General features: G+C 41.6%; 1 protein-coding gene across 1 annotated transcript in view; it reads left to right on the forward strand.

Annotated features, from left to right (window-relative positions):
• ERICH6B (glutamate rich 6B) overlaps positions 1-17,156 on the forward strand; it is an 83,392-nt gene that overhangs the window by 59,783 nt on the left and 6,453 nt on the right. The window contains exons 8-11 of the mRNA XM_020971294.2: positions 110-168; positions 5,922-6,067; positions 15,773-15,879; positions 16,082-16,237. Coding sequence (XP_020826953.1) covers positions 110-168; positions 5,922-6,067; positions 15,773-15,879; positions 16,082-16,237 — 468 coding nt within the window. The remainder of the gene's footprint in view (positions 1-109; positions 169-5,921; positions 6,068-15,772; positions 15,880-16,081; positions 16,238-17,156) is intronic.

The raw sequence follows: 17,156 nt of genomic DNA on the forward strand, positions 1-17,156 counted from the left end.
GGAGTTGTGAAACTTTCCACTTTCTTCTCAGAATGTCTAGGCTATGTGCTATAAAACATTAACACAAATTTAATTAACATTTTTTAAAACTTGCCTATGTCTCTTTTAGGTTTAAAACCAATTTTGAAAGATACAAGGATGTTTTTACACGGATTCTAAAGAAAAGAAGTGAGTAGTTCTGCTTTTCTAAGTAAATAGAGCCCAACACACCCAAGGTATATAAGAGGTTTGGTAGAACTAGCCCTTATAAACAAAGCTCTCTAGCTTTGGCTGTCAAGGATACTAGCAAATAAACATAAGTTGCTATGCTTCCCAAGGAAAGGGAGAATCAGCAAAGAACTAACCATATGGAGCTGCAGGCATGCTTGTACCAGGAGAAAGCAGCCAGCCCCGAGGAATCATGTCAACAGGGTGAAGTTGCAGGTAGGTGAAAAGAGCTGTGTCAGTAGACCATGGGTGCTGGTGATTTATCTGAGACTGTCAATCAGTCAATCAATCAACATGAACAGACTTGGTCTTTAGGAAAATCCCTTTAGCAGTTGTGTGGAGCTTGGATTGAAGGGGAGAGGCTTGAGGCAGGGAGCACAATTAGGAGGCTATCACAATAGCCTAAGCAAAAGGTAAAGAGAGATTAAACTAAGGTGGTGGTCCCATCCATAGAGAGAAGGAGACCAACGCCAGAGAGGCCATGCAGCTAGAACTGACAATTGCAAACAATTGGATCTATGCAGTGAGGGTGAGTGAAGAGTCAAGCATGCCTCCAATGTTGCAAAGCCATCTGCCAGAAAGGATGGTGGTATCCTCACCAGAAATAGGGAAGTTTGGATGATGGGAAGATTTAGGAGAAAGTATAATGGATTTCTATTTTAGACATTAGGTTTGAGATGTCTATAGGACATCCAGTTCAAAATAACCATCAGCTGATGGACCTTTGGAGATAGAGACCATATGGATCTGATATAGAGATCTGAGAATCATTTGTGTAGAGATAATAATTGAACCCATGGGGAAACTGATGAAGACACCAAGAGAGTATGCAGAGAAAAAAAGACATGACTCAGGACAAAGCCCTGAGGGGATACCCACAGCTAGAGGGAAGATTCAAAACAAGTGTATAGACAGGTCAGAGTAGAACAAAGAGCGAGCAGGACCACAAAAACCTAGAGAGAGGAGAATATCTAGGAGGAGAGGGTGGTCACTAGTGGCCAATGTGGAAGAGAGGTTAAGAAGATGAGCACTGAAAAAGGACACCAGATTTGGAAGATCAGTGTTTACTCTGAAGAGCTAAGGGTGCCACAGTGCACAGAGTGCTGGTCCTGGGAAGACCTCAGTTCAAATCCAGAGTTAGACACTTACAACCTGTGTGACCCTGGGCGAGTCACTTAATCTCTGTTTGCCTTAGTTTCCTCTCATCTATAAAATGAGGTTATAGGAATACCTCCCTCCCAAGGTTGTTGTGAATCTCAAATGAGATAATGGTTATAAAGGGCCTAGTGCAGTGCCTGGCACATAGTAAGAGCTATATAAATGTTAGCTATTATTATTAAGTTGAATGATAAAATAGGAAACCAGATTACAAGGGTCTAAGAAGTGAGTGAGAGAAGAAATGAGGCAATGAGAATGGACAGCTTTTTCAAGTTTGGTTGTGAAAGGGGGGAGAGAGATGGGTCAATGCCATGAGAGAATCCAATTCGAAATGTCCAACAGGTAGTTGATGATGCAGGTCTGGAGTTCAGACAAAGGTCCAAAATCTGAGAGTCATTTGACTAACGTAAAACTGAGTAGGGTTTTTTAAGGGTTGGATATATTTGTACGTATCAGTTCACAAACCTCTAGGGAGAGGTGGAAAGTTAGAGAGAGGGTATGATTTTGGAAGCAACCTGTAGGAAGAGATGGGCAAGGATGTGACCAAGACTATGCATAGAGGGGCAGCTAGGTGGCACAGTGGATAGAGCACAAGTCCTGAAGTCAGGAGGACTTAAGTTCAAATCCAGCCTCAGACCAAACACTTGACACTTACTAGCTGTGTGACCCTGGACAAGTCACTTAACCTCAATTGCCTTAAAAAAAAAAACTACACGTAGTGGGCAGCTAGGTGGCACATTAGATAGAGCTCCAGCCTTGGAGTCAGGAAGACCTGAGTTCAAATCCGGCCTCAGATACATGACACTTACCAGCTGTATGACCCTGGGCAAGTCATTTAACCCCGACTGCCTCATCAAAAAGCAAAACAAAAAACAAAAAACTACACATAGAAGAGTTGGCATTGGTGAGAAAGGGCTCATGATTTATCAGAGGCTGGAGTAAAGGAAGGAAAGAATGGTAAATGATATAAAGGGGATTTGAGATAGGCAAAAGAAGGAACACACAGAATGGCCTCTCTTTTCTCAATAAAGTAGAAGGTGAAATGCTCAGCTGTAAGGGTTGGGGAAGAAAAGGGTGTGGGGAGCCTTAAAGAAAGTAATTTTGGAACAGCTGGTATAGTGAGTATGAGTGAATCAATCGGAGGAGTTGCTACATACAGCAAGGGCCCAGTTGATATTGGAGAACCTAAATTTGTAGTGAATTTAGTCAGCTCAGTTGCATGACTTCCTCCAGCACCATCCAGCAACAAATAAGTAGACATTTAGGAGGTAAATGGTAGCAGTGATCTAGAGCTGGGATTTGGTAAGGCATGTCTTACTATCTTTAAGAGCCAGAACCAATAAAATTTAATAAGGAGAAAAATGAAATCCTAAACTTGGATACAAAAATAAATATCAGGTCCACAAATATGTCCAGTTAACAAGCACTTATTAAGCACCACTATGTGCCAGGTACTATGCTTAGCCCTGGGGATACAAGGAAAGAAGAACACTATGAAATTCTAAGTCAGAGACTGTCTTCATCTCTGTATTTGTAGCTCCAACATTTCATTCATTCTTTCATTCATTCACACAGAATAACCAGTCACCTCCTCACCTTGCCATATTTTCTGCTTGGTTTTTACCTGTTGGGTTCCATGAAGTCTTCCATGATGTCTGAAAGGAGACTTAATAGATCTAATATAGTAAAAGTGTTGTCTGAAGACTATTTTGAAGTTATCAGAACAAAAATCTAAGCTGGAACCCTCAATTACTTTAAAAGTAAAGGGAAAAGGGCAGTGAAATCAGTGTCTTAACCATGTTTCCAATCCATTCCCAAGCACAGTGGGCTGGTTTCTAGCTAGTGTTCTACAATGGAAAACACTTAAACAACTAGTAGTTTATTTATCAGAAGTAGAAATAATCTTTTTATAATTTTTCTCTATTTATATGATTTTGTTTTTTTTAAAAAAAAGATTTGTCAGTAAGTCGAATAATTAATATTTATATTTATATAAAATACTTAAAAAGCACCATAAATAAATATAAATATCAATGTGTCAGGCACTGTATTAAACACTGAGGATACAAAGAAAGGCAAAAGACAGTCAGTCCTTCCTTCAAGGAGCTCACAGGCCAACGAATGGGGGAGACAACATGTGTACAGCCATGCTACGTGTAGAATAAATTCAAGATAGTCAATGGAAGGAAGAATGAATAATCCCCTGTAGAATGATGGTGAGAGAAAAGGCTTCCTGTTAGAAGGTGGGATTTTACCTGGGACTTGAAGGAAGCCAGGAGGCAGAGATGAAGAAGAGAGCATTCCAGGAATTGGGGACAGTCAGTGAAAATGTACAAAACTGAGAAACGGAGTATCTTGTGCAAGGAATTGAAAGAATCAAAGAGTTTGTAGGAGATCCTTAGACATGAGAAGATCAGAATAGTAGGAACGGCAAGGTTATGAAGGGCTTTGAATGCCAATGAGAAAATTTTATATTAGATCTTGGAGGTGATGGGGAGCCACTGAAGCTTATTGAATAGGGGAGGGGCACAGGGTGTGACACAGTTACACCTGCTCTTTAGGAAGACCACTTTGGTCACTGAGTGGAGAATGGAGTGGAGTGGGAAGAGATTTGAGGCAGATAGATCAACCTATGGATTTTGCAATAATCCAAGAGTGAGGTGGTAACAGCTTATACCCAGGTGGAAGCAAGTATCGGAGAAGTGAAGGGGACATTCACGAAAGATATTACAAAGGCAAAATTGACAGCCCTTATCACAGATTGGATATGGGAAGGAGGAAAGTGTAAGGATTCCAGGATGACACCTAGGTTGCTAACCTGGATGATTGGGAAGATAGTGGTACCCTCAATGGCAATGTTCTCAGCTGACAGTGTGGGAGGCAGGAGATGAGTGAATATTGATGATAAGATCAACACATACTATATATTATTATATATAAATATGGTATACATTATATCATATCTATTATATGATATATTGTATATAGGGATTAGGAGAGACAGTACTCCAGCGGAGAGAAATTTGAGGCAGGGAGACCCATCAGCAGGCTATCACAATAGTCCAGGAGTGAGGAGATGAAGGCCTGCATGAGGGTAGCAGCTATGTGGGTGGAAAGAAGGGAACCTATACAAGAGGGGAAGGTGTAGAAGGAAAGATAATGAGCTCTGCTTTGGACAGGTTGAGTTTGAGGTTTCTATGGGACATCCAGTTTGAGACATCTAATAGGCAGCTGGTGTGGTTGTTGTTGTCTGTCCTTTATTCTCGAAGAGGACCATGACATCAGGAAGGGGATGCTATGACAAGCAAGTGAATTGGATTTAAGTGAGGGAGGGCTGTGCAAGGTCACCAGCCTCACTTTCTCCTCTAGAGCCATCTGGGTCCAGTGGCAAGATACAAATCAGGAGATAACCCTAGGCAGCTGGTGATGTGAGACTGGAGATCAGGAGAAATGTTAAGGATGAATAAATAGATGTGAGAATTATCTGTATTGACATGATGACTTAATCTATGAGAGCTGATGGGAATACCAAGCTAGCTCATATAGAGGGAAAAAAGAAGGCCCAGGACAGACATTTGGGGGACATCCACAGTTAGTGGGTATAACCTGGATAAAGATTCAGTAAAGAAGAATGAAAAGAAGTCAGAAAGGTAAAAGAACCAGGAAAGAAGAGAGTATCAATAAAACCTAGGGAGAAGAGAGGTGATTAACAATGTCAAAGGCTATGGAGAGGTCAAGGATGAGGATTGAGGAAAAAGCCATTAGATTTTGCAATTAAGAGATCATCAGTAACTCATCATTAGCTAATTAACTATTAATTACTCATCAGATCATTAGCAACATCATTAATTAAGCCAGACATCAGACAGTTTAGAAAAAAGTGAGAAGAGAGTTAACACCAATTGCAGATAGCTTTCTTAAGGAATTTAGCCATGAAAGGAAGGAGAGATATAGGATTATTTCTAGTGGGGATGGACAGATGAAGTGAGAGTTTTGGGGGGGACAGGAGTATGTCTATAGCCAGAAGGGAAGCAGCCAAAATATGGGGAATTTGAACATAAAGAGAGAATGGAGATGTCGGAAGTACTATAAAAAAAAAGAAGAAGAAAGAAAGCATCAACAAAATACTAAAAAAATAATTGTTCTGATTTTTTTTGCCTCAAAAAACTAATGCCAAGTAACTGCAGCAAATAAACTCAAACCTACCCTGAAAAGAAATAAAGCCCTTAAATTCTCCTTAAGCCTCAAATTACCACTGATCAGGATCTCAGATAGGCGCCTCAGAAGAAATATGGTGATGGAAAAGTTTTAAGGAGTCAAGGGACCTGGGTTCAGATCTTACCTTAGGCATTTGTTAACTGTGTAACTCTGAGCAAGTCACTTAATCTGCACCTCCATTTCCTCAGCTACAAAATGAGGGGGTGGAACTAGATGACTTCGGAGGTCCATTCCAGCCCCAAATCAATGAACCTAGGAAGTATTCCTTAAGGGATCCTGCTCCTTTTCCTAAACCCATGAAAGTTTCACTAAGTCTCGTTCTTCCTGCATCATTACAGGGACCCACCCGACAGCTATAACAGAGAATTCAAATGTGATAGACATAGAAGAATATCGTATAATCCGATCTCCAGAGGTATCTCCTGTGGCCTCTGTCCATGAACTGGTGGTAATGGATGAAGTGTGGTTAGAAGAGGTTACTAAGGTAAGCAATAATATTGGAATTCCTTCACTGCTTCACCCAGGTTAATCTAATAAAGGCAGAACTCTGTCCATACTTATCAGGGAGTGATAAAAACCAGCACAAGTTTGGGGTTGAATTTGGTGAAGTAGAGACACTTGGATAGGCAAAAATGATTTGCCGGTATAGTCAAGCACAGAATAGGAAGGTGTGGACAGATGCAGTCAGAGATAGAGCCACACATACCCTCTCTTGACTCCATAGTCCAGGTATCATTGGCAGCCTAATGAGTGCTGAAATATGCCTCCCAGTCAAAGGCACAGGGCCACTGGGGACTTGGGTTTGACACAGAGCATTTTCAGAAGAAGGGTCTGTTTGCGGAAGTTGTCACATCACCAGTGACGTGATAGGGACTGGGAGCATAGACCCTATAGAGTATAGAGCAAAATAGAAGGACTCTAAAAATTAATCAAGAAAGAGAAAAAGAAGAGCTACAATGGCAGAGAGGTAGGAATCAGTGCCTCACTCCTTCCAAAACACTCCTCTAAACAGATCTAGAAAACACACCAGACCAAATCCTGATGGAGAAATTAGAAAAGGTCACAGTGCTATTTATCCAGCCCACCTTGGAACCAGGGCAAGAGGAGGTCCTATATCCCTACTGGGACACTGCCAAACACACACTAGGGCACTCTTACAGGGACAGGTGTGAACTGGCAGCTTTGTTAGCCACTACCCTGTTCCAGGTCACAGATTCAGTTCGGACTGTGAAGGGGACCTGAAAGGATGGGGAGGGTGGCATTCTCAGGCAGGGAGGCCCTGGATGATGTATCAAGAAAGGAGGAAGTTCAGCAGGGAAGCCAGCAGCAGTAGTGGTGGTGTGGCTCAGATCCCAGGCTCTTGGGAGGATCTCATTTCCAGCATCTAACCCAGCCTGCAGAAGAATAATCAGGGAAGGAATTCCAGACCAGGACCAGCCTGCCACTCTGAACAAACAGAGCTTTCTAGCTGGCTGATATGGGCTGGATGTAGCAGCCCTCTGCTCTTATTAGAACTCAAATTCAGGGCAGGAACTTGCAGAACTTAGACCAAAGCAATCAGACTTTGGCCTAGATCACTTTGGGAGCAATGAAAGCTTTCAGGTCCCCAGCCTGTCCTTGAGATCCTGGAATAACACAACATTTAATACCCCAAGAAAACAGAAACAAGATCTGTCCTAACCTCCCCTCCCGAAGTGGTATTGTCCAGCCCTAACATCAAGTCTAAAGTCAGGAAGTAGGCTGGAAGAATGGGAAAACACAAACAAATGAAAAAAAGAACCCCACCATAATGAGCTGTTTTGGCAGCATGTCAGCTCAATATACACAACCTGAAGGAAAGAATAACTTCAAAACATCTACAAGCAAAGCCTCAGAGAAAAACACAATCTAAGCCAAAATTCAACTAGAATTCCTGGAAGAAATGAAGCAAGAGTTAAAAGAGTTTTAAAAATTTTTTTTTTTATAAATGAAATGAGAGTGCTTGAAGAAAAAAGAAGAGCTATGGAAGAAGAATTGGAAAGGGAATTAATTAACAGCTTGGGACAAGAAGTATAAAACCTAGCGCAAGCAACAAAATCACAACAAATTTGAATAGAGCAAATAGAAGCCAATGACTCCATGAGGGAACGAGAAATATGAAAACAATGTCAAAGGCTGACAAAATAGAAGAAAATGTAAGGTATCTCATAGGAAAAACAACTGACATGGAAAAGAGATAAAGGAGAAAACAAATTTAAGAATCATCATACTATGCAAACACCATGATCATAAAAAGAATCTAGACATCCTATTTTAAGAAAACCCAGAAGAAAATTATTCCGATTTCTTAGAACCAGAGGGAAAAGCAGAAAAAGAAAGAATCCAGTGGTCACCTCCTAAAAGAAAATCCAAATGAAAACTCTCAGGAACATTACAGCTAGAATCCAGAGTTTCAAAGTCACAGAAGAAATATTGTAAGCAGCTAGGAAAAAAAAAAAAAGAATTCAAGTACTGAGTACAATCCAGACCTCACATGATTTAGTGGTGTCCACTATGAAGAGAACTTGGAATATGATATTCCAAAAGGCAAAGGATATGGACTTACAGCCAAAGATAATTTCCCAGCAAAACTGAGTATAATCCTACAGAGGGGGAAGATGGCTGTTTAATGAAATAGAGGGCTTCCAAGCATTCCTAATAAAAAGACCCAAGCTACAGAGATACTTTGAAGTACAAACACAGGAGTGAAGAGATATGAAAAGGTAAATGTGAAAAAACAAGGATAAACTGCTTTCATTCTAATATGGAGAGATGTTACATGTGTCCCCTTGGAATTCCATCCTCATCAGGGATCCAATTCTTCAAGGCCTTAGAATGGCTTTACTGTGTTTTGATGATCTTAACAAAAGAATGGAAAACTAGAGAAAGAGGAATAAATGGTGGGGGAGGAGAAGGGAAGGGAAAGAAAGGTTAGGGAGGATTATCTCACATAATTAGAATGTGATTATGACAGACATCTACACAAACAAGGGCAGGCTGACATTTAAACCTCACTATCATCTGAACTGGTCAAGAAAAAAAATACATACACACAGAGTTGGATACAGAAATATATTTCATTCAACTGGGAAAATAGGATAGAAAGGGGAGGAGAGGGGAGGGAGAATTTGAAAGAAGGTAGATTAAGGGAAGATTAGTCCTAAGTAAAACAAATTCTAAGGATGCACATAAATATTTAATGCTCTTTGAAGTGGTAAATCTGGTAACGTGGAATCTAGCAAACAAAGCAAACAAAATACGTACAAACAAGCCATACGCAGGATAAACAGGAAATAATTAACACAGAGAAGTCACTAGAATTAAGAGAGGTTAGGACTTTGTTGGGACTTAGAGGAAACCAGATGAGCCAGGAGGTGGAGACGAGGAGAGGGCATTGAAGGCGTGGGGGACAGTCAAAGAAAATGCCCAGAACGAAGAGATGAAGGGTCTTATTCATGGAATAGCACAGAAGCCAGGGTCACTGGATCAAAGTGTACATAGTTGGGTATAAATTGTAAGAGAACTGGAAAGACAGTGGGGGACACTGTTGGGTTATGAAGGGCTTTGAATGCCAAAACAAAAGATGTTGCATTTGACCCTACAGCTTATTTAGTGTTGGGGGAAGGAGTGTGTGTGTGTGTGTGTGTGTGTGTGTGTGTGTGTGTGTATGTGTGTGTGTGTGTGTGTGAGAGAGAGACACGGTCAGAACTGCACTTTTGGAAAATCACTCAAGTGGCTGAATAGAGGATGGACTGGAGTGGGGAGGGACTTGAGACAGGCAGACCCCTCAGCAGGCTATGGGAGTAGTGCAGACATGAGCCGATGAGGGCATGCACCAGAGATGGGGCAGTGTCAGAGGAGAAAAGGGGGAGATACTTGAGAAATGTTGCAAAGGGGAAATCAATAGGCCTTGGCAATGGATTGGATACGGAGGATGAGAGATGGTGAGGAGCAGATGACACTTAAGTTGTGAACCTGAGGAACTAGAAGGATAGTGGTGCCCTTGATGATATTAGTGAAGCTGGGAAAGGGCAGAGGGCTAAGGGGGAAAGATAATGAGCTCAGTTTTGACCATGTTAAGTTTAAGATGTCTACTGTACATCCACTTCTAGATGTCTAACAGGCAGTTGAAGATACAAGATTGGAGGTCAGAAGAGAAGTTAGGGCAGGATAGGTAAATTTGAGCATAGATATGATAATTAAATCCATGGAAGCTGATGATATCACCACCAAGTAAAGTAGTATTAGAAAAAAGGTCACAGGATACAGCCCTGGGGGACACCTATGGTTAGAGGTTTTGATCCAGAAGAGGACCCAGCAAAAGAGACAGAGAAAGAGTAGTCTGATAGGTAGGAGGAGAACTAGGAAAAGGTGATGTCCCAAAAACCTAGAGAAAAGAGAAGATCAAGAAGAGGATGACCAGGGGCAGCTAGGTGGCACAGTGGATAAAGTACCAGCCTTGAAGTCAGGAGGACCTCAGACCAAACACTTGACACTTACTAGCTGCGTGACCCTGGGCAAATCACTTAACCCCAATTAAAAAAAAAAAGGATAACCAACCAGAGTTAAAGGCTGCAAAGAGATTAAGAAGAATGAATATTGAGAAAAGGCCACTGGATTTAGCAAGTAGGTAATCCATTGCTAAATTTAAAGACAGCAGTTTAAGGGAAATGATGAAGTTGGAAGTGGGATTGTAGGGGATTAAGAGAGTGAAAAGAAAGGAAGTGGAGGCATTTATTGTAGAAGGAGTTTAGTCACAAAGGACAGAAGAGATATATAGGATGATCATTAGTGGGGATGGAAGGATCAAGTGAGGGATTTTTGAGGATGGAGGAAATGTGAGCATGCTTGCAGGCAGTAGAGAAGGAAGAAATTGAAAATAAGAGAGAGTGGAGACAATAAAGGGGACAGTCTGTTGCAGGAGACAAGATGGAACTGGTATCTCTTGTGCAGGTAGAGGGGTTCACCTTAGTTAAAAATAGGATCATCTTTTCATGTGAGCCAGGGGCAAAAAAGATAATTGCAGAAGGTATCTGAAAGACACGAGATAAGGAGGAGAGAAGAGAGAGCTTACAGAAAATGGCCCCAATTTTTTCTGTAAAATATGCGTACAGTAGAGTACGATACTAGGCTGAAAGAGTGGGAGGAGGGGAGCCATGGGAGGTTTAATGAGGGACAGAAGGTTTGGAAGAGGCACTATAGAGAGTGGGATAGTGAGTTCACTGAGCAGGTATTACTGTGTGGAAGATGAATTAGATTATTGAGGAAAGACAAGACAGAAATACCATTTCAGAGACTGTGGCCGTAGTCTAGGTGAGATTTGACAAGAGCCTGAACTAGGGCAGTAGTTGTATGAGCAGAGAACAGGGGATGGGTATGAGAGATGTTATGGAGGTAAAACTGACACGTTTTGGCACCTGATTAGATATAACTGGTGAGGAAGAGTAAGGAGATGAGAATGACTCCAAGGCTACAAACCTGGGTGATAGAAAGGAACAGAAAGTACCAACAGATAGGATTATTTCTCATCTCTATAAGATCTTTATGAGACTATCTTATTCACATAAATGTTGAATTTTAAGATCTAAAAATGTCATTGTTATTGGCTAATTGTATAAACAAAAATGCATTAGTAGGGGCTCAAGAGCTACAGTGGTGAGTAGGGGGAGAGCATTCCCTCTCAATAGAGTTGACTCTAAGATCCTGAGAGAATTCGAGTGTTCTGTCCCTGGGGATCATACACCTGCCAGAATGGGCAAAAGAACTAGCCAAGTAGAATGAGTAGAGTTCTGTGCCCATTGTAACACACCTAAGTGAGAGGTGGGAGGCACTACAAGTGGGCGTGGCCCACACCCCATGGGTTACAAAAGGAACCTATGAAAATGGCAGCAGTAGGGGGGTGGAGACAAGATGGCAGAGTGAAAGCAGTGACTTGCTTGAGCTCTCCTCCAAACCCCTCCAAATACTCATAAAAAATGGCTCTAAACAAATTCTGAAGCAGCAGAACCCACAAAAAGACAGAGTGAAGCAAATTTCCAGCCCAAGACAATCTGGATGATTGATCAGAAAGGTGTATCGAGCCGGGCTGGGAGCGCAGCGCAGCGTGGGCGCGCAGGCCACAGCAAACCTGGATCAGGCCTCAGAGGACTGAATTTCGGGCAGCTGTGGAGGTTTCCAGACTCCTCAATCCACGAATGCCAAAGACAACTTAGAAGGTCAGTGGGAAAAGTCTGTTTCTATCGGTGCTGAGACAGGAAGGTGGGGTTTCAGTTCCATTCCCCAAGAGTGTGACCCTGGCTGGGGCAGCTGCTTCCCAAGCTTCCAGCCCACAGACTGAGGGGGAATCCAGTGGCTGATCAGAGAGGGACTGCAGGGATCTCTTTGCCAGTGCTGAGGCAGGAATCTCTTGTTTTGCCCCTGTTTGGATCTGGGTCACAGTTCTGGGCAGCAGTGCTGGGGTGAGGAGGAGCGCTGGCCTGGTAGAGCTTGGAGTGGCTGTGGAGAGAAACCCTTCCTCACAGTTACAGGACAGAAAGGAATACTTGTGGTCACAGGCCAGGAAAGGGGTAAACACCTCGCCCCGTATCATACCACCTTGGAAGAACTGAAAATTTACAGGTCCCTACAAGTATCTCTGAAAACAGCTATACAAACCCCTGAAACTTGGGACAGTACATTCTCCACATTGGAAGCAGATTCTTACCTTAACAAAGAGTTTAAAACTCAAGTAATTGGCCGGGATCATGAGCAAGCAGCGCAAAAAGAGTCAGACTATATTATCTTACTTTGGTGACAAAGAAGATCAAAATATACAACCAGAAGAAGACAACAAAGTCAAAGCTCCTACATCCAAAGCCTCCAAGAAAAATATGAATCAGTCCCAGGCCTTGGAAGAGCTCAAAAGGGATTTTGAGAAGTAAGAGAAGTAGAGGAAAAACTAAGAGTGATGCAAGAGAATCACGAAAAACAAGTCAACAGCTTGCTAAAGGAGACCCAAAAAAATACTGAAGAAAATAACACCTTAAAAAATAGCCTAACCCAAATGGCAAAAGAGGTCCAAAAAGCCAATGAGGAGAAGAATGCCCTAAAAAGAAAAATTGGCCAAATGGAAAAGGAAGTCCAAAAGATTACTGAAGAAAATACTTCCTTAAAAATTAGAATAGAGCAATTGGAAGATAGTGACTTTATGAGAAATCAAGACACTTAAAACAAATCCAAAAGAATGAAAAATTAGAAAACAATGTGAAATATCTCATTGGAAAAACAACTGACCTGGAAAATAGATCCAGGAGAGAGAATTTAAAAATTATTGGACTATCTGAAAGCCATGATCAAAAAAAGAGCCTAGACATCATCTTTCAAGAAATTATCAAGGAAAACTGCCCTGATATAGTAGAACCAGAGGGCAAAATAGAAATTGAAAGAATCCACAGATCTCCTCCTGAAAGAGATCCCCAAAGGAAAACTCCTAGGAATATTGTAGCCAAATTCCAGAGTTCCCAGGTCAAGGAGAAAATATTACAAGCTGCCAGAAGGAAACAATTCAAGTACTGTGGAAACACAATCAGGATAACACAAGATTTAGCAGCTTCTACATTAAAGGACCAGGGCATGGAATATAATATTCCAGAGGGCAAAGGAGATAGGATTACAACCAAGAATCACCTACCCAGCAAAACTGAGTATAATCCTTCAGGGGAAAAAATGGTCATTCAGTGAAATAGAGGACTTTCAAGCATTCTTGATGAAAAGACCAGAGCTGAATAGAAAATTTGACTTTCAAATACAGGACTCAAGTGGAACATGAAGAGGTAAACAGGAAAGAGAAATCATAAGAGACTTATTAAGATTGAACTGTTTACATTCCTGCATGGAAAGATGATATTTATAACTCATGAGACCTTTGTCAGTATTAGGGTAGTTGGAGGAAAAAATTATATGTATGTATATGTATAGATAGATAGATAGATAGATAGATAGATAGATAGATAGATAGATAGATAGATAGATAGAGGGCACAGGGTGAGTTGAAGATTAAGGGGTCATATCTGGAGAATAAAATTAAGGGATGAGAGAGGATTATACTCAGAGAAGAAGAAAGGGAGAGGTAGAATGGGGTAAATTATCTCACAAAAAAACAGAAAGAAAAGTCTCTTACAGTGGAGGGGAAACAGGGGAAGGTGAGAGGGAATGAGTGAATCTTATTCTCATAGGATTTGGCTTAAGGAGGGAATAACATACACATTCAATTGGGTATGGAAATCTGTCTTACCCTACAGGAAAATAGGGGAGAAGGGGACAAGAGAGCAGGGGGATGATAGAGAGGAGGGCAGATTGGGAAAGGGGTAATCAGAAGTAAATACTTCTGAGGAGGGACAGGGTCAAAAGAAAGAATAGAATAAATGGGAGGGCAGGATAAGATTAAGGGAAATAGAGTTAGTTTTTCACAACATGTCTACTATGGACGTGTTTTGCATAACTGCACATGTACAACCTATATTGAGTTGCTTGCCTTTTCAATGAGGGTGGGTGGGTGGGGTGGGGAGGGAGGAAGAGAGAAAATTTGAAACCTAAAGTTTTAAAAACATATGTTTAAAAAAAATGTTTTCACATGCTACTGGGAAATAAGAAATACAGGAAATGGGGTACAGAAGTCTATCCTGCCCTACAGGAAAATAGAAGCGGAAGGGGATAAGAGAAGGGGAGAGAGATAGAAGAGAGGACAGACTAGGGGAAGGGATATTCAGAATGCATGCCATCTTGGGGTGGGAAGAGGGGGGAGATGGGGTATAAATTTGGAATTCAAAAACTTGTGGAAGTGAATGTTGAAAGCTAAAAATAAATAAATTTATATTAAAAAAAATGGCAGCAGTACATTCCTAATCTTCAAAATAGGGAAGGCTCCTCCCCCCCAAAACCCCTGATTTCACTTTTCCTCACAAAATAATAATAATAATAAAAATAGTAGGGGAATACCATGTCAAAAACCATGCCATTTGATTTCTTCATACATAGATGATCATTTTGATCTCTTGCTGAGCCAAAAAGCACCACATAATAAACATGTGCTGTTGTTATGAACAGAATCACTCTCCCCTGAACCAAGAACACACAGAAACTTGTCAGCTACAAGGAATGGGGCCATAGACTCTCCTTCCCCAGACCAGTACATAGAGAGGCCATCTGGACTGAGCTGCTTTCCTTAATGATATCTAGAAAGGGCCAGAAGTCAATTCTCTCTCCCATGTTCACCATCATTTGTCTTTTTCCAAAGTAAATTGGAGGACAGCAGTGGATAGAGCACAGGCCCTGGAGTCAGGAGGACCTGAGTTCAAATCCAGGCTCAAACATGATACTTACTAGCTGTGTGACCCTGGGCAAGTGACTCAACTTTGTTAGCCTGGGCTCCTTGTCTATAAAATGAGCTGTGAGTGATATGGCCAAACTTGAGCTTCAGGAATAGAATTTGCCATCCACATGGAGGGTGGATTAGATTGGAGGCAGGGAGACCATTAGACAATAGTCCAGAGGAAAAGTGATAAAGGCCTCCACTAGGGAAAATGATGGTGTAATCATTGCTCATTTGAGGGAAGGCTAGATTTGATAAGTAGGAAGCCTTTGGGGAAAATCTGGCCCTGGATTTAAAGGGCTGGCATTCACCATAGAAAGTCCAGCTTTCCTCTCTTTCCCATCCTCCCCTCCTCTCACCAATAAAAAAGGTGGAATGTTTCACACAAAGCAGTCATCTCCTATCCTGAAGCATAACTTCACAGGGCACACAGCCTCTGCGTATAAAGTAAACTATTTCGCTAGCATTAATTCGAGGCCCCTCATTTTACAGAAGAAGAAACTGAGGCCCGAATAGGAACATAGATTTAAAGCTCTAAGGGACCCATTGTACAGAATATACTTGGGCAGAGAGATGTTAAGTGACTTGTCCAAGGTCACACAGATAGTATCTGTGGCAGGGTTTAAACCCAGTTCTTCCTGATTCCTAGTTTAGTACACAGATCACCCAGCCATTTGTGTGAGTTGGTGTTTAGTGATCTAAGGCATGTTTAGATAATGAAAACTGGATCACAGCTTAAGCAACTTGAGGCAAAACTTCAGGCACTGCACTTCAGAGGGACTAGTCTCTTACTCACTTAATTGATTTTTCCTTTTTCCCCAGGCTCATCGAGGGTTCGGTGTTCCAACATTTTACAAGGGTCCGAAGGGTAAAGATTGTGACTCTAAGCCACTCTCCATTTTCTTTCCAGATGGGACAGGTCAGATTTAGTATCTGCTTGGGCACAGAAATACTTAACTTTAATACATGGTGGCAAGTATGGTACATACCTGGGGCTGCACACTAGCTAGGGACAGCAAGCACTACATTGCCACATGTATGTTTTTTACTAAGCCTTGTGAGTGTGTTCTGCGTAGGTTTATTTTTTAAGTAGATTCCAAATTGACTGAATGTGCCTTAACAGTTTCCCAGTTACCCATCAGGGAATATAGCACTGGTTATCTCACACACAGAAGACTGTGATGCCTTCACCTACATGATTTTCAAAGATGAAGAAAACTTACACTTGCAGGCCCTCCTCAACAACATGGGACATGCTACCTTCTATGACAAAGAACAGAACATCCGGTAAGCTTGGGTAGTATGAGCAGCTTTCTTGGGGCCCACAGAGGGGCACTGTGGTAAAAATGGATGGTGCCCTGGTCTGAGATTTTAAAAACCTGGATTCTATTCTTAGCTTAATCATGACCTCTCTGGATATGTTCTTTTACCTTCCTGCCTTTTCTTTCTTTATGGTCAAATAGGAATCATAAATCCCACAGCCTGGTGGTCATTCCAGAGAAATCTTGGAGGTCAAACTTTGGAAAAATTGGTTTAGAAAGCCAATGTCTGGCAAAGTCTGATTGCCTCAGAGAATTGGGTTAACGTAATGTGGGGAGGGAGGGCCTTCATCCTAGAGCCATAGAATTATGAGGGATGGAAGTCCCTGCCATCATGGAGGAGATGACACACACATAGAACTACCATACAAAAAAAAATAACAATGATAATAACAACACTGAAACAACTTTGCAGATGTATGCTGCATCTTCAGATCATAGTACTTAGAGCTATAAAGGGAACTTACAGACCATTTAGCCTAACCTCTCCACCCTCATTTTATAGGTGAGAATCTTGTCACGGACAGCTAAGTGGCACAGTGGATAGAGCGCCAGGCCTGGAGCCAGGGAGACCTGAGTTTAAATCCTGCATTAGACACTTAACTAGCTGCGTGACCCTGGACAAGTCACTTAACCTTGTTTGCCTCTGTTTCTTTGGCAAACCACTCCAGTATCTTTGCCAAGAAAATCCCAAATGGGATTACAATGAGTCAGACATTGCTAAAAAATGACTAAAGTACAACGTGACAAAAAAAAAAGGGCAAATCTTTGAGGAAAGTGAACTATTTTCTCCTGAGAATGAGCTTGTAGAATACATTGTCTCCAAGTAACCTGGTAATCAATATTACTCGCCGATGGCCTGCACGTTCACCTCACTATTTACAATA

This window comes from Phascolarctos cinereus, unplaced genomic scaffold (assembly GCF_003287225.1).
Source record: "Phascolarctos cinereus isolate Bilbo 61053 unplaced genomic scaffold, phaCin_HiC Scaffold_7;HRSCAF=346, whole genome shotgun sequence".
Taxonomy (NCBI): domain Eukaryota; kingdom Metazoa; phylum Chordata; class Mammalia; order Diprotodontia; family Phascolarctidae; genus Phascolarctos; species Phascolarctos cinereus.